This window comes from Eretmochelys imbricata, chromosome 7 (genome assembly GCF_965152235.1).
Source record: "Eretmochelys imbricata isolate rEreImb1 chromosome 7, rEreImb1.hap1, whole genome shotgun sequence".
NCBI lineage: Eukaryota > Metazoa > Chordata > Testudines > Cheloniidae > Eretmochelys > Eretmochelys imbricata.
In genome coordinates, this window is record NC_135578.1 from 97,001,878 (window position 1) to 97,026,748 (window position 24,871).

The 24,871-nt window shown below is 38.4% G+C and overlaps 1 protein-coding gene across 5 annotated transcripts in view; it reads right to left on the bottom strand.

Moving 5' to 3' along the window:
- Positions 1 to 24,871, bottom strand: part of INPP5A (inositol polyphosphate-5-phosphatase A) — a 429,418-nt gene that overhangs the window by 51,871 nt on the left and 352,676 nt on the right. For all 5 annotated transcript variants that reach the window (XM_077822695.1, XM_077822696.1, XM_077822699.1 and 2 more), the window contains 2 exons: positions 4,627 to 4,722; positions 3,978 to 4,052 (listed from right to left, as the gene is read on the bottom strand). In XM_077822695.1, coding sequence (XP_077678821.1) covers positions 3,978 to 4,052; positions 4,627 to 4,722 — 171 coding nt within the window. The remainder of the gene's footprint in view (positions 1 to 3,977; positions 4,053 to 4,626; positions 4,723 to 24,871) is intronic.

The window sequence follows — 24,871 nt, forward strand, 5'->3', positions numbered from 1 at the left end:
CCTACAAATCCCTTTAGGTTTCCCTGGAAATATTTAAAAAATCAGCAATTGCTGATCATTTTGAAGAGATTAACACCTGCATTAAGAAAAGAAATCTCAAATTAATTAGCTCAATAATTACTTTAAATCCTTGTTTCACATATGGAGAACACAATCTTTATAATCAGAACCATTTTTATAACACATTCTAGTTCTCTTCTCTTATGTATGTTAGTTAATCTAAAAAGACTTTTGGATCAAAGGGATTAAGTCCCAATAAAGATATCTTTTGTTATACACAAGACAGTAGGCCAGATAGCTACGTGAAGTACTTGTTATAGGAATTTATTCTCCATTCTCTGTTATTTGGGATCTGCTGGAAGAAGTGGGTATTTGACAGTCGATGTAAACAAAACAAAAACAACACAGCCATAGCCTTCAGTTTGTCTTATCCCATCTAAAAGGTACAGTAAGAAGAAATATATAAACATTTCCCTTTCATGGTGTCTGAAGACCAAAGGTTATTGGGCTTTTCCTGGACCTAGAGAAGGGAGTCAGCAGATCTGCTGCCACAGACTGCTGCGGGAAATATGTGAAAGCATTTGAAAAGTGGCAGGGCAGAGATAACGTTACGCTACCTGGCAATCCTAGAATCAGCTGGGGTCTGTTTTGGACCAAAACACAAATGCTGGGAAGAACAATTCCTTATGAATCATTCAATTGGCCTAGGATCACCAAACTGCATTGCACTCTGGTCCTATCCCTACCTGCCCCTAGCGTGCCCCTGATGTATCTGTGATGCAGGAAGTAGACAGTATAAAGGCAGCCAAGGATTCCCCCAAGCTGCAGTGGTCTTCAGCTGTTTGCCTAAGGCAGCCTTAAATCTCCTTTATGCCTCTTGAGTAGTGCAAAGGTGACTTATCTCTAGGAAGGATTGAGTCCTAGGTCCCAAAAGAACAGAGTAGACAGAGGAAGAAGTACAGACAGTCTTTTCACGAGGATGCAGCAAGAAAGGAGGACAAATGTTATACTCATATAGTCACAATATAGTTTCTACTAGCAATACACGAGATAGCTCAACGACATCACGAAAGCCAGCTCTGCTCCCATTGAAGTCAATGGCCAAACTATCCTCTAGCTGCAGTGGAAGCAGGATCAGCCTCAAAGCTGTTAGGATAATGAGTTGATTGAAAACCCTTACAGTACAGTAATGGTCAAATTCATGAGGACAAAATATGATTTTCCTGCTGATATAGTTCATGAATATAGTTTGTGAGATATATGAATGTATGAACCATTTTTCATTTTTGATAGTGGTTAAAGATTATAAAATATTTTTAATGATTTAATCATTCTCCTACAGTCATTAATAGTTTTTACATTCCTGCTATATATTTATTTAATTGGCTACTGAACTGGCAGCATTTAATTAATGGTGCCTTTGCACAAATCAATAACAATTATGATTTTTTCTGGTTAAATAATTAATTATCCTTGAATTGTTTTTCTTTCTAATGTTTTTCAAGTTAACAGGAAATTCCTGAACATGAGCTGTCTTGTAGCAAATAATTAGTTATATCCTGAATTAGTTAGTACAAATTATTTTAAGTATTGAAAATATATGGAAAAAGCATGGATTTATTTAAAAAACTCTGAATTATGACATTCACCTGAAGATATGATATAATATTGTTTATGCCTATTGTTTATGCCTATCATTCTAAAACTGGCAAATCCAAATGTACAGCTAAGGTCTGTGGCTGACTTTTCCACATGTAATAGCGCAAAGCCAGGAATGTTGGACCAGATTGTAGATCCTGCTCCAGTGATGCAGAGGCCATGAAACTGGCTTAATGAGCCAGCTGAGGATTTCCCCCACACTGTGAGCCCTCTGCTATTTGGGTGTGTTGAGAGCATAACTAGAAAGGGAGAGTGGCCGGAACACCACAGAACTCTAATAATCCTCAGCTAGTGTCGTGTCCCCTGGAAGGCTCTTACTCGCTGGCACAAGTTAGAATAGCCCTGAGGCTTCTCAAACTTGTTCTTGGAGCTGAACTGGTCCCAGGCCAGCCTCTGGATCAGGAGGACATACAGGTATTGTACAGGAGAACTTGGCTGGATCTGAGGACCAATGTTTCTAAGCTCTTCTGTCTCAAAGATACTACTTGTAGATGCCCACTTAAACTCACTATATTTAGGAATTCATGTGACAATCAGAGCCAAGTTCAGCCTCGTATGACTCATGCGTTCCATCCTTCCCATTATTTTCTTTGTAACTCTCACCACTGGAGCCCGTAGGCACCGTAGCTCCATTGTAGTCAATGGAGTTATACCAGAGTTGAACTGGATCCTTGAAGTACATTACAATAGTAAGGTAAATCTCACTTGATGTTCTATGATAATTTTGCATTAGTTAGAGATTTGACATGAATTTTCTCTTTTCTATCTTACTGCATACCTTAGTAAAGTTGCTATCTGCACTGATCTTTTTTAAACAGAATGATATAGAAGGGTCTTCACTTACTCACTGTACATGCCATTTTGTGGAGGAAACAGGGACAGTTGCTGAAGTTTGGAAAATATTAGACCTGTGATATTTCAGACTGGAAAAGACAGTATTTCTGCTGAACGGATAATTTGTATCTGTTTTAGATTTTTCATAAACATGATAACCATTTCTCCATCTATCTTAAGAATTCTTGTTGATTAAAGTGTAAAAAAGATGGAATAACTGTGTATGGACAATGATAAAGTAGGCTGTTTATAATAAATATTTGTCATGTCTTGTCACAACTGCACAAATTCCACTGTTACTGAAGAGACACCACACTGATAAAAAAGAGCTCAGAAAATCAATGGATCTTGAGCTAAAGCAGTTGCTAAACACACAGAAAACATCTTTATCCAACAGCCATAGTGCTGTGAAAATTCCCAAGCCTTGCATCGGTATAGCTAAGGAAAATTTAATCTTCCCAAATACTCATCAGGGCACTCCATCCTGCAGACCTGACAGCCCCACTTATAATTAATTATACAATTTCGATGGGAATATCGACTAAACAAAGCTATAAATCATAGAAAAAGTCAATAGGCATGGACACATTCAATCATGTCCCGACCAATGATTACTACTCTTAAAATACAATAATTATTTTCAGGAGCCAGCTTGAATTAAATTTCTGTCAGGCTGGTACAAGACCGCTGGTTGATGAAGGATGCGATGGATTTTTTTGGTTGAATTCGGCATAGGAACATTTATCCTTTTAGATAGGTAGTTTGTTTTTAGTGATCATGGTGCTGCGTGTTTAACTAGACCATGAAGATTAGATTATCTCCAATGGCTCATTATATCGTTTATCTTTTTCCTTCCATGCTTGATCTGGAAGATTTCCTGCTTCTCGGTGCATGAACGAAATGGCAGCTGATTTTGAAATGTAATATGTTAGAGTATGATGTCTGCATATGAGTTTGCATACAAGTATGTGTGTATGGGCATGTGGTTCACATATGTGAAATTGTCAAAACTGTCATTTGAAATGCCACTGGTATACTATGAATTTCAATAAAGAGGAGTAACTTTGTTCAGCAGATAAAGCTGTACTGAAAGAAGAATAAAATTATAAACTTTCAAGGTGATATTAAAAAATTAAGAGAAATAAAACAGATAAATTGTAGAGGGACAAGTTTTCATTTCTCTTGTGTATCTATCAAATGGAATTGGAAATGGGACAGTGAATTTTTAGTGAGACAATATAAAGAAAGGCTGTGTCAAAGCATAGATTGGAACAAATGTTTCAAAATGAGAAAAATATTGGTGTGTGAAGATAGTCAATATCAATATCATAGTAATATATTTAGACCAAAAAAAGGGTAACTTACCCATGGTTTTTTGAGCCATTTGTCCAAGTTGGTCTCACTTCCAATCTCATATCCACACCGTAAATGTAGATAAGTAAAAAACTACTTATTTTTAAAATGTTGCATAGCCACAAACTTACCGCAGTGCCATTGTTGTCTCTAAAAACATCTTGATTAAAATAGTCGAAGAGCTTCTTTTCTAACTGTAACATAACCTGAGAAAGTAAAGCAGAAAAAAAAAAATCAGGGAAGAACTTCTGGCCCAAGTGGTCATACGAGTTGGGCAGTCAGTCAGTCATTCTCAACTATATAACTTCAGCCCTTTAAAAAAAATCAAGTAAATTTCTAGATCTCTAAATCTCTCTCCTTATCAGTCAGCCCATTTGGTTCACTGGCAAACAGCTAACAAGATTAGATAAACAGTTCTAAAGCGTGTGGACATCTATATTCTCCCCCTAAATGATGATGTATAAGTCTAATTTTTGCAGGGCTACGTAAAGTGCCTCTCAGAAAAGAATACACTCTTCCAAAAACTCACTTTCATCACAAATCATACAATAATTCACACCTAAGAACCCAATCTTGCAAGATGATGCTCATCACCCTAAAGGATCAGGTGCTAAGTTATCTTAGCCTACATTTTGTAACTAAATTTTTGGAGCTAAATTCATCCCTGATAAGTCACTTCCAGAAATTACAGTCAGAGATAAATTTTGCCTTTGATGTTTGCAAAGCTGAAAAGGAGATGCTCAACCATCTTCTCTGATATGTCTGTATTCGGTTACATACCTTTCGGTCATTATCAGATTCACGGAATATTAGCTTGACTACTTCATTGGTGTCAGCTGCCCGGATAGTCTGCATTGTAGCCTTTGTACAAAGGGTCTAATAAAAAAGAAAGCAAGAGAGAGATGATTTTATCAGAAAGATGAACCTCCATTTTGTAGCCTTTGCAATCAATAAACATTAAGGCCTTGATCCAATGCTCAGTGAAAAGTGTGTTTTTGCTGAAGGTCAATTTTAAATACAAAACACTATTAATTTAATGTATTTCCATTCACTAAAAATCTAACTAATGAGCTACATTAATGTTCTGACACAAACTGACAAAACCAAGAAAATTCTTTCTTAAAGCAAATATTAACTTCTTAACTCACTGTACTGTATATTTTTACTTTAAAAGGTTTGACCGTATTACGTGATCCCGCCTCACACATTACTTGTGACCATCCTCAACAGACATTCCTGCTAGTCCAGCAGCCCCCAAATTTTGTTTCTTCACATACCACTTCCTTAAAAAATTGTAAAGTGAACTGATGGAACTTCAAGCTCAAGTACCACCAGTAATACATGTAGCAATTTAGGAACCCCGACAATCGATTGTAAAAGTTTCATGCTCAAATGTGGTTTCAATCTATAAACATAAACAAAACTTTTATAACTTTGCAATTGGCTGCAGGGGCTAAGTCTGCTGGGGAAACAAATCCTCTTGTATGTCCAACCTTCTCAACAAGTGACGGCACTGTACTCCTAAATATTTTGCGGGTCTCAGGGCTTCAGGACAGAATATATTGTAATTAAACACTTATCTAGGTTCAAAAGTATGAATTCCAGACAGAGTGTCAGGTTTGTCTTTGATTTCTCTTCCATTTGTCTGGTTATAGACTAGCTTTAATGTTATAGAATATTTTGTATTAATTAGCTTTAGGATGCCTATTGTGAAAGGGACTTCTCTGTTGCATTCAATTACAGATGGAAATCTGGAGGATTCAGCAAAACACTTAAACATATGCTTAAATTTAAGCATATGCTTAAGCCCTATTGAAGTTAAGCAAATGGGCAAGTGCTTTGATAAACTGGACAGACCGCTGAATTTGGGCCCAGATATGATGCAGGTTTAGGAGAGCTGATGGGAAATGTCTTCTTGCATAGAGATTTATTTTGTTAGGGTTTCCTAAGTGAATAGTGCACAAGACAGGAATTAAAGAAAGAACAAAGAAGGTGGGGATTTACTTGCAGTGCATTTTTATTCTTTTTCATGCTGTCCAGAAAATTTGTTTTGGTTTTGCATAATATTTAATAATAAAATAAATATTTTATGCTTCTATAGTTACTAAGGCTCCTATATCTGCGGCTCTAAAAGCATTTTACAATCCTTAGTGAATGTATTCTCATAATACCCCTGTGAGTTGCAAATGTATCATTATCCCATTTTACAGATAGGGAAACTGAAGCTAAGACCAAATTCAGATGTGGCATAACATCTATTTAAGCCATATAGGAATCTGATATATACAGGATTTCACCAATATCAGAACGGAATTTGCCTCTTATTATCTTGGCCAAAGTCACCTGGAAAGTCTCTAGCAGAGTCTGAAATAGAATCCAATTTGTCTTTAGCCACAAAACCATCCATTCCATTTATTGTTTTACTTTTTGCTTCTTTCCTTCCTGAAAAAATACGAGTGTTGGACTTATTTTAGAAATGCACTGTGTATCAGAAAGACTGTAATGGGATTTTTAAAAAAACACATTCATTTATTTTTAAGAAGATGATGAACATCTGCAGCGACTGCTCTTCTCAACAAATGTACTTCCTAACAAAAATAACCGAACACATACTTGAATACCCAAAGATTTATTTATTTATTTTTACTCTTTATATAGCACTTAGCACAACAAGGCCATGATCTTTGACTTGAGCCCTTACGTGCTACCATAATACTGATAAATAATAACAACAACAAGCCATAAAATTTCATTTTTAAAGGATGATGACTTCTGAGTGTATCACAAGAAAAATACAACACAAACAAATCTGATCTTTCTCTTCAGGCCTATGGACTTAAACATTGCTAATTGATTTCCTCTTCTCATTTAGCTAAAAATATTTCCTCCTCAACTTCTTCCTCTGGATATTAATTTTTCACCCTTCATAAATATTACTACACTAAATTATAAATCCCTGGCAAGAGGGACTCATAATGCAAATTCTGGCACAATCATTATCTAGAGCACTACAAACACTGCTGCTGGAATGCTTGAAAAACAAAAATCTCACTAGAGGAAAAAAATCTGTGCTTATAGTAACACAAAACACCCTTCGAAAATGGTGTTTGTGTTCACAATTTTTCAGACCATTTTTGTTCAGTGGATCAGGCTTCTGAGAACACAGGGAAAAAGTTATAACTAAACTGGTAAAGGTCATGATGAGAGGACGGTGAAAGAGTGGCATGCCAAATCCTTCGGGAAGCTGCAGTTTTGATTTCATTAAATTTTTTAACATAGACCTAATCACTTTTTCCACACATCACCACAATTTACCTTAGATCCCATTTTGTCTCTTTTGACAAGTAATTAACATTTTGCCATCTGTGTCTGTATGCAGTTACCAATGAGGTAATCCAACAGTGAGCCATTCCCAAAGTGCACTCCCTCTGATACCAGCCATTGAAATTCAAAGCACAGATTAGCTAATCGGGTCAAGCCCAAAAAAATAGCCCTTTGGACTCATGTGTCACAAATCAGTCTGGTCGCCTTTAAACAGCGCACCAGATTAGAACAAGCACCCGAACAAACCAAAGCGGAAAACCTGCCGCTCTCTAAAGCTGGTTTCTAAAGCCCTAACAAATCGCTCCATCTTTCACTCATTTAAACTTTCCAAATGAGGGTCAATATGGTCCCCTAGCATCCAAATGCTAATGCGCTTAAGTGCGCTTAAGCAGCTTTCCAGAGTGAATGGGCCAAAGAAGGGCTCAAAAAGACAAGGCAGAGTTACTGTCACTGTCAAAAAGTCATTGTAGCCACCCCCAAAGTGGTTGCAATTCAAGAAATTCATGATTTCTGTCTCTTAAAGGCATCTGCTTGAGAACATTTTTTTCTGAGCTGCTTTATCTCACAACTTCAGGCTGCTCTAAAAGAATAAAAATCTGATCGACTCTTGAGAACCAATAAAGAGAAAGGACCCACATACCTTATTACTTTCAAATTTCACAGACACAAAAAGTTACCTTATTCGCAAACAAAAAGTGATTGGGCAAAGGTTCATTTCTTATACAAGCTGGAGCATTCCTTTTTCCCTCTCCTTTCAATTTCTACAAAGTCGTAGTCACCCAAGCAGAAAACTTTCAGGAACATGTGCCTTTTTAGCCAAGTCTACTTATGAAGGGATTTTTTGTTGTGGTTAAAAAAAATCAAAATGCTATGAAAACATGCTGTTCTTTTCAATGTTCTAAGGTTCTTTAAAGGCATCTTTTTAGATGATGGGAAACCAGATCGCAGAAAGCCTCTATCAAGTTTTCTTCTTTTTCTTCCTTAATTTCAGGCACTTGTTCTTCTTTTGCAAGTTAAATATTGCTACAGTGCTTGCAGGAGAGTTGCCACTCAGTCTTCATCCTTTAGCTAGGATACAGACAGACCTTATTCCAATTTTACTTGGATTATCCACACAGGTAGACTGCTCTAGGTTCTTCAAAGTAAATTATATAAAAAATACTTGTGACATTCATCTATATAGAGTTGTAAAACACAGCTATAAAACTTTTCTGATGTAATCAATTTACTCAGAACTTACTGTATTTTACTATTGTGCAAAGTTATAAACTTACTTCTGTATGCCAGTGCTCTGCAGTCTTCAGGATAAGACTTTTCATTTGCAGAATAAATGCAACCTTTAACATTCTTCTGCTTAACTTTATAATGCAATGCATTAAAATATTTTACAGTATTCTGCAGTGCTGAATAAAACTATTCTGTCAGCAACAGACACACATATGCATATTGAAACATGGCAACCCTTCACTGAACATACAGAAAATACCATAAACCAGTATATCGTAGCGTTCTTTCCTTATTAGTGTAAGCCTCTGCTGAAAACTGCAATATTGTTTTCTCATTCATTTTACAAATCTATTGTCTGGTCACCTTCTAGAGTTCTATGTCAAACTCTGATATGTGATTTGTGTCTTTTATTGCATGCCTGTACTTACTTAAATTAAAAAGATTTTGAAAAAATGCATGTGTCCAACACATATGGATTCAACCTTCCCTATTATCTCTGCCTAAGAATCTAAATATGTGTATTACTTTTCCCATGTGATTTAAATAATTTTCTTAGGAAACTTTGTTTTATTACTTATTAATTCTTCTAAAATAAAATAATTGGAACATTTCCAGTGTCTCGTTATAACGAAAAAGTTCCAGCAACAACTGTAACTATAATTCACAATAAGTCTCAGTAATTTCCAAGGAACCTTCATGGGTTTAGCAAAAGTGTTTCTTTTTAGAAGTAGCAAGGCACAGAAGAGAAAAAGGGCTAAGACACTGAACCAAATAACATACCAGTAACCAAATAATCTTTTAAGATGCTAAATTTTATTTCAGTGAAATCTCTTGTAGATTTTGACAGGATGTAAGAGAGAGATACATAGCTCATCTCAATTAGGAAACAAATACTTTTAGCCACTTTCCTGAAACAGCTCTTGAAAAAAAATCTGCCTGACACTTATTGAATTAGGACAACCGAATGCTTTTTTATTATCATAGGAGGCAAATTGTATTTGAAACAATTTGAGAGCTAGAGGACTTGCTACTTCAGGAGTGCAAAAACATCTGTCTTGTTCAGGCTCTTTCTGATCTCTGAAGGTCTGATTCTGATCTCACTTATATCGATGTACATCAAGAATAACTTCACTGAACTCAGTGGAGTAAAAGAGATCAGATTCAAACGCTGAATGTTTATTGGAGAAAGCCAGAGTCTGATCTAGCTTTTTCTATTAGTCAGTGATACACAATTAAGACTTTTGGATAGGCATTCATGTTTAATCAACATTTTAGCATTTTTATTTTTGTACACATACCATTCTAAAGAAATTTAGGGTTAACCTTTCACTGTGGTACATAGATATTCAGCCACATAACTTTTCTGAACATTTATGGAAGTTGCAGCACTAAATGCCCTATGCAAGGCAATGAAAATACATCCTAAAGAATATACACCTATTTTCAGCTGGACAAAGTGTCCTTGATTCAGGCTAATCTCAACCAGTGTGGGAGACTGAGGGGTCGGGGGAAAATAGAAACACCATGAACATTTCAGAGATATGATTAGGTCTAAAATAATCACAAGGAAAAAATAAATCAAATTTTCTAGATTCCAGGGGCTAAAATTCAGCAGTGACATAAATGATGGCCTACTCTGACAGAAAATAAATATGTATGGGCATGGCACAAAGTAGTTTAACTTGTCCAGTTTGGGCATTCAGTAAGCATGCAAAATTACTATGAGACTAATTTTATAATCTATGAGGACTATATTCAGCCCTAGCATAAGCAGGTGCAGCAGCATCCACAGAAGACTTTGGCCACAGAAGTGTTGGGGATGGTGTGGAGTAAGCTAAAGCAAAGGCTTGCTTTATTTTACACCATCCTGTTAGTTGCTTTTCCTGTTACATCACCTTCTGTCCCCTCAGTATGTAAGGTATTCCTGGTTTGTACATTTTCTGATGCCAAACCAGTGCAAATAACACTGTGCTGCCACTTACACCAATTTTATGACCGATTTACCTCACGGTGCAACTTACAGGACCTTTGATGTCACCACTGAAGTCCTGGTCTACAGACTTCCATGGGATGTGTCGTAGTGTCTCATAGGGCCTGCTAGTGTATCTGAAGCTTTTAGAGGTTTATTTCAATTTTAAAGTATCTCTCTGAGCAGCGCCAGTGATGGTAGCTTTTATGCTAAAAATACCCCTTTAAATCTAAATTTAAACTTTGATAATCTCAAACATGTCCGCTGAGGAGACTTTCTTGGTGCCAGACTAGCAGGATTCCTCTCCATTTCTTTCTGTGGATCTCATCGAGGCCCAGCTGAGATGACTGGGCTGCATGCTCGGATATGGACTTGCCCCTGACTCCAGTACAACTCTTCATATCACACTCTGTTTCAAACCTATTTGAACATTCTCTTCTCAAGAACCTTTTAGATCACTGTTAATAGTACATCATTAAATATGCCCTTGGTTCTTTCCGGATAAATAGGAAGATGAGGTCTTTTCCCCAAGGAACCTGCAACAAACACACTACAGCAGGCCTGGCCACCGCTTCCCGTAGCTCCCACTGGCTGGGAACGGTGAACCGCGGCCGCTGGGAGCTGCAGGCGGCCATGCAAATGGAAACGAACGGTCTGGCGGACCGCCAGCAGATTAACCCGATGGGCCGCGTGTGGCTCACGGCCCACGGGTTGCCCACCACTGCACTACTGCATGGACAAGGAAGGTGTGGGGAAGGCAGGCAACATGACAGCAAAGTAATTAACACCTGTCTTGATACTTCTAAGGATTTCTGTTTTGTTCATTACATTTTAAGTGTACATTGTGATGTGAGTTGAGTGACATGAGAGGAGGTGTGAGGACAGGACTGGAGAGTTATTGCTAGAAGACACTTCATATGTGCACAGTACCCATTCGTGGCATTGCCAAATAGTGTTAAAGACAGCTTTGATATGTGAACTCCTACAACTTAAAGAAAAAGTTAAATGAACTAAACTTACAGATTCAGTACGAGAGAGCATTTAGAAGAAAGCCCTTAAACTTAACCACATAAACAGGACAATTCAATAGCATTATCATCTTCTATTAGGCTGAAAACACCACTACACACAGATATACACTCTACAAGCCATAGTCAGAGGTGACATAGTTGGGGGATAAGCACTGACATCTACAGCCGACTTGTGGGGGGTCAGGGTCAAGCAACCTTCCATCCCAAAAGAAAAGCAGGAATTGGGTAAGACACAGGATAGGTACCTACAAACTCATTTCCTTTCCTCTCACCCAGCCTGCAGAGCAAGCAGGGCAGGGACCGACATGTTCTTCTAAAGACAAAGCAAAGCAGAAGGGACTGAGGCGGACACACTAACTATGTGTTGTGTCTGTGTGTTATATATAAAGACACACACACACACACAGAATGTTTTCATTAGAAGCTATCCCTTTTTCCTTTTGTGTGTTTTTTTTTTTAAACACACTCTCACACACTGGCCCCAAGAATAACAGTTTGAACCTGAAGTTTTGTGTGGCTTTGAAGTTAGGCCACAAAACTATAAGGAAATTGTCAGGTTGGAAATGTTGCACTAGCTACTTTTAATCACAAGGGGAGGGATGTAGGACAATGTAAAACACGTTTTATTTTTGTTTGTTGTTTACTCTAGCATTAAGATAACACTTTTCATCTGCTGACCGGAACAAGCTTCACATCACAAAGGAGAGAGAGTCCGTAGCAGTGCCAGGAATTGCACTTCTCTCTCCTGAGTCACAGCCCTATGCTCTGTCTACTGGACAACACTGCTTCCTCTTGAATTAATGAATTTTTAATAAACAGTGAACTGAATAGAAACAAGCACATTATATCCAGTTTTCTGTCCATATAAAGTTTTCTGAATTGCCAACACACTGCAACTTTCACTCTGTTAAGAATTATCACTGGCTAATTTTCCAGCTGACTTCTCCAAATAACTTGAACATTAAGTTAACCCTAAAAACTTTACTGCTGTTCTTTTCTGTCTGACATTTCAGCGGCATTCGATTTTGGAATAAGCATTTTTCAATTACAGCTATATAACTGAACTTGGAATTGGAGATATAGTTGTAGCTCCCCATCTTACAATTTAGTTTAGGTCTCTGAAATATTTGGCTTGGGCTTGGTGAGAAAGCAAGTCCTTTTCCAGAAGAGGCCACACAAATAGCTTCCCTTGATCGTTGGATAACACAATATATGAAGGAACTGAAAACTTCCAAAGATCAACAGAAATGCAGAAAGCTTGAAGGAGAAACACTTGCGAAATTAAAACCTGTATCTGATCAGAGACTTCTGGAAAAAGATCACTGATGCCCGCACAGTTATAGACAATTGATATCCTATCTAAAGCGTGTGGGGAAACTAAAGAATTTTTATACATTTTAACAACCAGGTTATGAGTTTGGATAAAGTTAACATTCTGTAAAAATTGCAGGCAAGTAATTTTGTCTTGTTTGTATATGGAACCAATATGCACCTGTGCATTATCCCCAAAACAGCTGTGTTTTCAAATTATTTTAGCATTCATACAATTACATCATCCCTTCTTATTTAAGGAAAAAAGCGAATGTCATAAACTACTGTATTTATTAGTTTGCAGTTGGTAGCTGTTTAGGAGTTTATTCTGTGGTTACTAGACCTGTAGACCATTTTCATGTCTAAACTGATGCACATTTTGGTGTTAACAGCTTGTATTTTAAAATGTATATCTAATTAAAGCCGTTCCTGAAAGCAGTTGCATGAGGACATCTCATATGAGTAAGGACTTGCAGATCAGCCCCACAGTGAGCAGTTCTCCTTACAACATAAGCTGAGCTGGCATTTAGGATTCTGATGTTATAAGCTGCTTTTTGGCATTCTATGTAATAAATGGCTCCAGTTTTGTTTTTTCATTTATCTTGGGGCCCATTTGAGAAAGGTGTAAACTAGTGGTCTAAGTATGGCACAGGGAGCCAGGAACTGCTAAATTCATCCTAATTCTTACACATTCGCCCTCTCTGACCGTGGATACATTACAGAGATCTGCCTCTGTTTTCTCATCTGTAAAATATGGATAATACCTGCTCAAAAAGATAGTAAAAAGATTAAGTAATGTTTGCATTAACTACTGTTAAGTGAATGTTTGCAAAGTACTAAGGATATGGAAAGTATTACACACATGGTATGGATTAAGATACTTGTAACTTCCTCAGTGAAGTCCAAAATGAAGTTACTACTGAGCTCCTCCAACTACACCTTCCTGATGAGCCTTATAAAGATTAGCTCCTCCTCTCCCCCACTAACCTGACTTACCACTACAGAAGTTTTAGCAGTAATTATGAACAATTAGAAGCATTCCTGTTGCAATTAATAAAATGTGTGTAAGTGCTTTCCTGAATTGGCGCTGCAGTCAGCTGGAGGAAGGGATTTCCTACTAGAAGCCCTCAGGCAGATGAGCACCTATACCTAAAATGGGAATTAGCACAAGGGAAATTAAGTTTATTTACTATAAATAAAAGTAAATAAATGGATAGGACACCTTTTCAAAGGTTGGCATGGCACACCAGGTGTTTTTGCTCTTCAGCATCAGAAAGTGTGCCAAACAATATGATCTGGCAGGTTTTAGGCAGCAAAGTACTCAATTTCCCTGTTTGTACAAGTAAAAACAAACATCATAGCCTAAATTTACTCCTGGGACAACCTCACTGATCTCAGTGGAGTCACACCCGGGTAATACTGTCACTTCACATTATGTGAGACATCAACTTTTTTGGTTCATCTCTGTTCCGAATATAACAGATAAGAGTAAAAAGATATCTGTGTGTCCATCTGTACATTTGAAGAGACTAGTCAAAAAGAGCTCTTAGCCTGACTATAGATCTGTGCTTGTATAATTCCACGATCCTAACTACTTTATTAATCTTATTACAAATTTACCACAACTTCAGATGTCAAGTAGCACCTGAAGAGTGAGGCTAATCCCAGTGACATATGAACAGCAGGACATGACATTTTCCAAACCTATTAGCATCAGCAGAAATGCTTTATCAAACAAAATGATCCACCCCCGCAAGCAGAAAATAAATTTCTTGGGTATAGCTTGTGATATGTGGTATGCTCAGGACAAATGGGTTTATTTTCTGTCTCGTTACATGAGCTTCATAATTTCTGTCATCCACCTATATTATTTACTACACTGATACTAGCACTAGCTTAGATATTCTGCATATTCCAATGAAATATTTTTCTCTCAACTGTAGCAACATTTATCATCCTTGTAACTAAAGGTATTTATTTATTTACAAAAAAACTGACAAGGTTGTTTGGCAGAAAGAAATTTTTTTACTTCTAATTGTTTGTCAAAAATATGGTTTTTCGGGGACTACATATACACTGCTAGTTAGTGCACTAAACCATCTACTTCTGGACCCTGCGTTCAAATTATGCCCAGGTCACAAGTGCTAATGGCAGAGCTTTGTGGAATTTAGGGGTTTAGGAGCCTTACTATTTTTGTGTTAGCCAAATAATTTTTTGAGGAGTTTAAACTTACATTTTTCAGAAAAGATTCAAATGGGGAAAAAGGGGGATTTCTATCTTAAAAGGAAGCTGGTGCTATGTGAGATTCGGAATAAAAAGAGAAAATGACCCAAAAAGCTAATCTGGCAATGTAGGTATCCTAATGTACTTGTTACATGTGCTGTATTTATTTTTGCATTAACATTCCCCACCCCTGTTTTTCTTCATCTAGTTTCCCTGAATTTCTTTTTCATTCTGGCCAATCTCCACTCCAGTTCTCACAGGATTTCCTCTCTTCTCCTTCCTTGCCATTCATTCTTTTATTCCATTTTTAAAATAGTGCATGGAATATGAACCCAATAACCTATGAATTCAAGTCATGCTTTCCAGCCAATGATGTCAGAGTAATTCAGAATAAGAAAACATGAGCTTGCTCATCCCTAGTCATTGGTGATATCATCTTAGTGCCCAATTATTAGCATTATAAAAGCTGCCACACAATTTGGTATAATAGCGTACTCCACTCAAGAAAGGTTCAGAACTAAGTGTAGCATTATTGCAGGTCAACACCAAGGGACGTTGCTGGAGCTGTGTTTAGATCCTTGCTAAGCAAGTTAAACCGAATTCCATCCAGTGCTGAATTCCTAACTTTCATGAGGACTAAACACATTTTTTAAAAAAAGTATTTTGGAATAAAAGGAATGAAAAGCACCATTTTTAAACAAAATGTAGGCCATATTGGGTATGACAGGTATTTACAAATAAAATGCTGCACAGAGTAGAGGGGAGCAAACCATGGAAAAAGAAGCTGTGGGGAAAGAGGGACAACATGGAGCGGGAAAGGAGGTTAGGCAGGATGTTTTCCCTATTGACTCTTCTACACCATCTTTAAGTAGCTTTGTTCCCTCCCTCAGAGGACTTCAGTCCATGTAGGAATGAAGGACTTGTAAATGGTGCTTAGAGCAATATTAGGTATCCCTCCATGGTCTCTGGGCTCCATCAAGAGCTCTGTCATTGGCCAGGAGTATGGCAATACAGCCACTGAGCCCGCCATGCTGCCATGGGCGAGCAGAGGTAGACAGAGAGAGGAATTTGGAGGAAGAGTATCTTCACACCATCTGACAGGAATACAGTGGGGTTTAACTCAACAATGAATGCAGCTCCCCAGCTTAAACAGCAACATCAGACATTGCACAGCACTGCTGCCAGAAGATGGAATGATGAGGCACAAATGCAGCTCACATACTCCTGTTAATCTTTTTTGATCAGTGTTCTCTCCCATGCTAACTGATATGGGAGGGGAACACAGGGCTCAAGTAGGACAAGAAACCAAAAAGCATATTTTTCAGAATTTATTAAATGCAGATTAAAAACATTTCACTCATGCAAAACAGGACTCAAACACTGTGAGGTATGTGACCTAGGTGCACCCAGAGCGCTGGAACAACAACAAAAAAATCATGGTTATAGATAGGGGAATTAATACAGCTTGAAATGCGTTAATGCAACATAATGTTAACATTAACAGCTGGGGACTAGCTGCTGAAGTGCTATTCTGCTTCTATATCTTTAAGTGCTGCTAAATTCATTTGTCACTTGATCGAAAGCCAACAGGCTACAAATCTCCAAGTACCTCTTGTACTGAATAGTGACAGGAGTATTCTGTTTCACCATAAGAAAACATTTGTGTGCTTCTCTGTTCGAAGTCATACATGCCGTTTTAACTCATCTGCCTCCCCATTCTCTCCAGACCAGGAGGACAAATTGCTCACTGTGGCTCCCTTTCAGAGGCAGCACAGAGCGCAAAGAATCATGACTGAGCAGAAACACAAGGAACAGGCACATAAAAATTCATCACTTTGGCCTCTTGACCTCTTGCCACTGGGTTTGGCACACCCTGTCTCAAAAACTAGCACCAGGGGAGAACTAAGCAGACTGGCTGAGTGAAATTACTGACAAAAAATATCTTGGACACAGGAAAACCCCACCAGATGCTTCATTGTCTTTGCAGAGAAGTGGTGCTGAAAAAGGGGGTGATCTACCACATGGCATATTGGGTGGAATAAGTAGTGTCATTGTTTCAGAGCAGCTCTGTCACTTTACTGACTGCAATACAAAGAGGTGTAAAGCAAGATTTAATCCTGACTTTTTAGTCAGCAGATTAAAACCAATCATGCCAGATGTCCACAAGCCTGTTTAACATACAGAAAGCTTCTTCATACTCTACAAGAAGTGAAAGCTGTAATAACTTCTGTAGTTCCTCAAGAGAGGTCTTTTTCACTTATTTTTAGTAATGGATTTTAAGATGCACAATTAATTTTTACTGTAGCTTTTTCTCTTTTCCTTTTCAAGATGAAACAAAACACAGCAAACTCTTGCACCCCAGAAAGTCAGGCAGGTATGTCAAAGAGAACTGCTGGCACAGAAATTTGACAGCCTCAGAAAGAATTCACACTTATCAGAAAAAGGCAAATTAGTTGCAGAAAAAAACTGTCAACAAATAAATAAGCATTCTGAGTAGAGGTTGAAATGCCCCCCCGCAAGCTCTTGATATAATGATTAATGCATGTTTATCATATACAAATTAATAAAGAAATAGAGCCTGATATTAGCCTGAAATTGATTATGTAATCGCATGCCTACTTTGCGTGCACGCAGAGCTAGATGGGCACCTATCTAGTCACATGTGCAAGTACATCCTCCAGCTTGAGGGTGCACTAAGAAGGCATGTAATTGTACACATCAAATTTTGGCCTGAAAATTAGATGCATATTATCTGCCATTACTCTACTGGCAGCCTTTTGTTAAATGAGTACATGTAATGTTCATAAAATACAATGAAAACCTATCACAGACTAAGACAATGGCATTCAGCCCAATCCTACAGTCCTTAGGCAAAATCCCAGGAAGTACTACAGGACTTTATGTACTTTGATATGGCATGACATGACATATGTGCATATATTTGTGCGTCCAGTTCCTAGCACAATGGGGCCCTGCTCCCTGACTGGGGCCTCTAAACACTACCACAATATTAAACAATAAATACCAATAAATAATATCCTTATTAAAAATGTATTCACCTAATTGCTATATATTTAATGTCACCTACTGTGCAGTGTTTTATTATAAATCTTGTTTTTCTGTTCACAGACAGGGTCTTGTGTGAAAATATATCATACAGGTTCTTAGTCCAGGAAACTATTTTACTTAAAAAACAGTTCAACTTTTTTCATTGAACATGTACAAAATAATCTATACACAGGTGCACCCCTATTTTGAATCCTTTTTTGCATTTCTATTACCAAAACATTGCTTTATAAAAAAAATTAAATGGCATGTCTAGGTTACTCGGCTAAAATCCAGATTATGACCTCTCAGTGTTTTTTTAAAAAGTGTGAAGAGCTGACTTAACATTTGAAAAGGAGCTACTGAAAAAAATTAACTCCTTAGAATTAAGTTCCAATGCTAGACTGCTCAATACAATTCACATCATTCTAGTAGCGTGGAATCATTGCTATAGTAAGATAATGACTGTCTCTGTATTCCTGATCCAACAGTTGCCTATGAAAAACAAAAGTGAGTTATATATCATGATTGTTTTGTTGTCATGAATTTGTACATACCTCATCACTAGAGTCCAAAGCAGCACCTGCTGTCTCACAGACTTAACACAGAACCAACTGAATGCATTTTCTTAATTCTGTATCTATTCAATACCTAAATGAACACAGTTATTCTGTCTGATGCCTGAATCTTCTTGGATGATGCTTTAGTAACACTGACATTAATCAGTGGACAGTGGGAATTTTGCTATTGACATGTTTGATACCTTCTTTTTACTCTGTTAAAGATGTAGCTGTGAGAGAACAAGGTATTAAACTCTAGCCAATGTTGGCCACATTGTGCAACTGCAATTGGCTTTTTTCAAATGCATTAATTTAAAATTCTTTGAAAGTAAGGTGCCATATTTAGAATTCAAAAGAAACAAAGGATAAATGTTCAAAGTAGCACACAGGGGGCCTGACGCCCAGCTCATGTTTTTACACTATCTCATCAACATCGTTAACCATAATTGGAGTTTCAAGCATAGCACCATGTGCCCTGCTTTGAAAATGTATTTCATTAAGTTAATTAAGCTGCACTGTCCCTTGCCCGTTCACCATTACCTTCTGTTTTGGAGATCTTGCTTAGTACAGTATTGGATACTCCACACCTGTTACTAGCATCGTGTGCTAATGTTTCTACAATGTTCAGAGTATGGTGATGGTTGAAAGGTCTAGCACTTGTTTTAAATCTTTTGTTGCTTCATTCTCACACTGAAAAGATATGGGCAGAACGCAACAATTAAGATGATGGTATCTTTTTTTCTAAAACTCCAACTGGCTGTTTTAAATAAATACAAGAGGAAAAAGACAACTAAACAGAAATCTGCTTAAGAGGTACTAGACTTCTGCTAGTTATAAACTTTCTACAACACTGATGATTTTTCACTTTGGAATTTGCACAGCTTTAAAATAATAATTCTGCTTTCTATTTCTGAACTACTTCAAGGAATAGTCTTGTGGGTGGGCTTCAAGATACATTTTACCAATTTTTCATGCCCATCCCTCTAAATGTGACCCTGCTCCGGAGCTTTTATCTCTCTGACAACTTCACGCAGGAAAACATGCAGCCCCTCTGATAGCATGAAATCGGAAACAATGGCTTGTGGAAACAAAAGGGGGGTAGAGAGGCAGGATACAGGCTGGGTCCTGCCTGATTTTAGCCACAAACAGATGTTCGTAAGACCTGATTCTTGAACAAGCTGAAAGGAAAGGCTTGTAAAAGAAATGGACCTTAAAAACAATGCATTGAAGAGTTTTAAATAAAAGAGCAGGGGAAGCAATATGGCTTTCAATGATAAATCTCTGCAACGAAAACCAAACTGGCGTCATGAATTTCAATGACACTTTTTTCAATGAAATCTGAAGTTCATTTCAGAATCTGAAGATAATTTACAAATCTGGTATCCCATTAAAATATGTTGCAATAATTTTTAGTTTCTTGGTATTCAGTCACTCCTCCTTTCTGATGCACCTTCATTTATTGAAATCCTCAATGTAGTTCAGAAATAGGAGCTAATGCTGTTATTTTAAAAGCTGCTTTAAGCTCAACCAAAAGGATATGCTTAGAGAACCTTGATTGGAAGATATCTTACACTAGCCATTGGGTAGAATTATGCTGAATCTCCTCTTTTCATGTGCATTATTGTAGATTGAAAAAGACCCAAGTAAAGAATCCATGAAGCGCTATCACAAATCAAACCACAGTTTCTGTTTCACAAAAGGCGATATGCACCATTTACAAATGGAACAAAGTGTAGAATCACTTCTGAGTGAAGTTTCTCCTTTTGTGATTAAAACTCTCTTCCTCTTTCTCGAAGAGTCTGCCATCCTAAAGGGCCTGTGCTATGCTCCAATGCACAAAATACATGTATTCATTAAAGAAGAAAAACTGAAAAATTTGGCACAAAGGCGGGTGCATAACTTAAATCCTGCTCAGAGTAGCCCTCACTTGAACTCCGCACATTTGCATAGGTTTTACCTATTGATTGTCTCCATCAGCAAAACACAAAAATAAATCCTCCATCCACTATTTATTGTAGCGTGTCAATCTGTTTTGTTTAACCGATATTTATCAGCAGTAATATGTGGTACATCTGTTACTTCAGGATACAGATCACCTTCTTGAAACATTATGCTCACCAACATGAGGACTTGGCGGGGGAAGTTTTATAAAAAAAAACATGCCTGCTTCAGAAGGCACTTTCTTCTGACTGTTTATCAAGTCTAAACAAATTCATAGACTGAGTTTAAGGCTAGAAGGGACCATTAGCTCCTATAGTCTGACCTCCTGTACATACCATTATATGTCACCCACTTACCCCTGTATTGAGCCCAATAACTTGTGCTTGACTAAAGCATAACTTCAGTTTAGCTAAATAATATAATTGATTTGAAGACATAGGATATGGAGAATCTGCCATTTCCCCTGGTAGTTTGTTCCAGTGGTTAATCACCCTGACTGTTAAAAAATTGGTGCCAAATTTCTAATTTGAATTTGTTTGACTTCAGCTTCCAGTCACTGATGTGGAAACAATGAGAAACACATGCCAGAGCATGGTTAAATAAGGAGGCCACAACTTTATTAAAAACTATTAGCCAATGAGAAAATACCCTCTGAACTACTTGCTGGAACCATTCCAGTGTAGAATTTAACTTGGTGCCAAAGGCTCTGGGTTTTACAAAGCTGAGGAGGAGTATGAGGATGGGTACCTCCAGGACTGCCCAGACACCCTGACAGAAAGTCAAAGTCCCAACCCATTCGCCTCATCCAAACCGGAGGTAGGGAGATGAGATATGGGAGCCCTATACTGTTCGAGACCTGGAACCATGTCTGTCACCACACAATGCAGTGCTCGGAATTTTTCAGCATGCTTTTTAAAATATGGACACCAGAACTGGACGCAGTGTTCCAACACTGTTCTCACCAATGCATATACAGATGTAAAAATCATCTCTCTATGCTTACTCACTACTCACATTTATACATCCAAGGATCACATTAGCCTGTTTTTTCCACCCTGAGCATTGCACTGAGAGTTCATATTCTGTTGCTTTTCCACTATGACCCCTAAATCCTTTTCAGAATCACTGCTTTCCAGGATACAGTGACCCGTGCTGCAGATATGATCTGCATTCCTTGTTCCTAGCTGTTTTAAAAGATGTTGTGTTTGAATGGGCCCAGCTCATCAAGTGATCCAGATTGCTCTGTATGAGTGCCCAGTCCTCATCATTACCATTCTGTCAATCTTTGTGTCATCACAAATTTATGAGCAATAATTTTATATTTACTTCCAAATCATTGATGAAAATGTTGAATAATGTCAGGCCTAATACTAATCCTTGAGGAACCCAACTATGGACATCCCCATTCGATGATGATTCCCCAAGGAGGACTACTTTTTGAGATCTGCCTGATAACCCAGTGCTTAATCCGTTTACTGCATGCTCTACCAATATCATATAGTGCCCATTTTTAAAATCAGAATGTAGTGTGTCACTGAGTCAAACACCTTACAAAAGTAAATTACATCTACATGGTTACTTTTATCAATCAAACTTGCAATCTCATTAAAAAATGAAATCAGGTTGTTTGACAAGACCTGTTTTCCATAAAATCATTTGACAGCCATGAATTATATTCCCACCTTTAAAATCTTTATAAGTTAAATTCCATCAGCTTTTCTATTATTCTGCCTGGGACTGATGTCAGGCTAACTGGTCCTCCTACTTGCCCTTTTTGAATATTGGCACAACAACATTAGCACTCTTCCAGTCATCTTGAATTTCCCTCATATGCCAAGATTTGTTAACAATTAATATTAGCAGGCCAGAGATCTTCTCAGCCAGTTCTTTTAGGACTTTTGGATGCAAGTTATCCAGGCCTGTTGACTTAAAAATATTTCTCCCAAGTAGACGTGGTTTAACATTCTCCTCAGTTACTACTGAACTGGAAAGTACTTCATCATCCTCATATAATACCAGTACCTCATCCTATCAAACATCCATATTCTTCAATTTTTAAAGCCTTTTTGTTAATGTAAAACTCATGAAAGGCCTATCTAATTCCTCTCTACCAGGCAGAGCTCCCATAATGCTTTGACCGTAACCATCCCAGGGAGCAAAGATGAAATTCACTTCACATGCATAAAGACACAAGTGACTAAAGCGTTCATGGGACTTGGGAACCTATGTGTCATTGTAGTCAAGTATCTGGGGAACCTAAGTCACATTGTAGTAGTTGATATAGTCAGCTAATAATGACACGCCACCTATATCCTCTTGTTATTTGCCCATGGGTTCAAAGGTCCCACTTTTTGCATTAATTTTTGGAAATCTAGGTGAAAGAAGGGCGGCTCCCACCAGGAGTCCCCTCCAGCATGATAGACACACCTGCCTCAGTTTCCCTTCTTCAGATTCCCCAGTAATAGTACAAAGCCTATGATCAAGTATAAATATAGCCCTTGTGGGGTTCATTTATTACAAAAGTCCCCCTACCATAGTCTAAAATTTCCCCAGCATAGTCCAAACAGCATATGCACCATACAGCCCCGGCACCCTCATCACGCCCCAGCTCTCCAGCGCAGCCCTGGTGTCCCTCACCATGCCCCAGCTCTCCAGCGCAGCCCTGGTGTCCCTCACCATGCCCCAGCTCTCCAGTGCAGCCCCGGCATCCCTCACCACGCCCCAGCTCTCCAGTGCAGCCCCGGCATCCCTCACCATGCCCCAGCGCTCCAGTGCAGCCCCGGCATCCTTCACCATGCCCTAGCGCTCCAGTGCAGCCCCAGCTCTCCAGTGCAGCCCCGGCGTCCCTCACCATGCCCCAGCTCTCCAGTGCAACCCCACTGTTCCTCGCTGAGCCCTGGCTCTCCAGTGCAGTCTTCTCCTGTTCTCGTACAAGGACAGACATCCCAGCCCTTTCAACTGGAATGTACTCTTCTCAGCAGGAATCCCCACAGCATCTCTCCTGGGAACAACCTGGCCAGGATAGCTCGCCCTGGCCCTCTCAGAATTCCCCTAAGTCCAGCTTTCCGGCCCTGGAGAGGTGAGTGGGTAAGCTCCTCTGCTGCTCCCCTGTCTTCAGCCATCTCTGGCCCTTGGCTCCAGCTTAGAGCCAGCAGGCAACTCCCTCTTGCTGCTCCTCCTGCCTTCAGCCTTCTCCTAGGAACCCTTTCTGCTTCCTTCCAGGACTCCTCCAGTTCCCTGGTCTCCAGTGCTCTCACCTTCTCTTCCTGGCTGAACTAGTCTCTGGGACCCCCTCTCACTGGGTTTCCTCCTGATCTTTTATAGCCCCTCAGTGCTGCCCCAACCTCTTAATTGCCAAATGGGAGAACCTGCTCTGGCACAGGGAACCTGGGCCTACTTTAGTTACTGTGGCTAGCCATGCTGTGACACTAGGGTAAAAAACAACAGCTTGGCCCTACAGAAGTGAATGGCAATACTCCCACTCAGGTCTACAGAGAGAGGATTTCATCCTGAGATTCTGATACTGAGGCATCAACTTATGCCACTGTGCTTAGATATTTTTGAAGCACATATAGCATGAAATATTAGACAATTGTTAGAGATCTCTACAATATCTAAGCACAACAGAGAGGCAGTCTTGATTTTGAATATTCTTGCTTTTGTGGTTTGTTATTTGTTTCTTAAACATAGTTACATTACTGTCCATTTTTTCTTTAAGAATAGGGCTTTTACTTAGTATTGATTTCCTAAAGACTTTGAAGTCACTGTCTTCATTATGTATATATTTTAAGGCAGTTCATGGAAAAGGTGGAGGTGAGTCTGCTTACTGAATTTAATCGATACAGAACACCAGACTGGCAATTATAATCTGGAAGTCATTTTACACAGATGTGTGCCAAAATGTAAATTAGCCAGTCTACAGAAAGGAAACAAAAATTTCCATCCCACTTTGGCAGGTTGTAATTTAGATGTCTGGTATGCTCCGGACCTATGGCTTGAGTAAGTTCAGTTGTTGTCATTCTTAAAAATATTTACTGCATAAGTTGACTTCACGCCAAAGCTAATGAAGATTATAATGCTTAATGCTGTCTTCTCTGATATTTGCACCACTTGTGCTAGACATTAGAAAGTGATTCCATACTAAACATTGGTACAGCGAGTAGATAATCTTTGATTGAGATACAAGAAGAGCCTCCCAGGATTTTTGTACTGTACAATGCTATATTAAGTCATATGCTCTGTAGTATTTATTGTACATCTGAAAATCTACAAAATAGTCCAAGCCTACTGTAGCATGTATACTGAGTACAGAGCTGGTTAGCCAATAGTGTATGTATCTTTCCATTGCAAGAAGATAAGGTGACGGTAAAATTTGTTCTACAAACCAAGTCAGG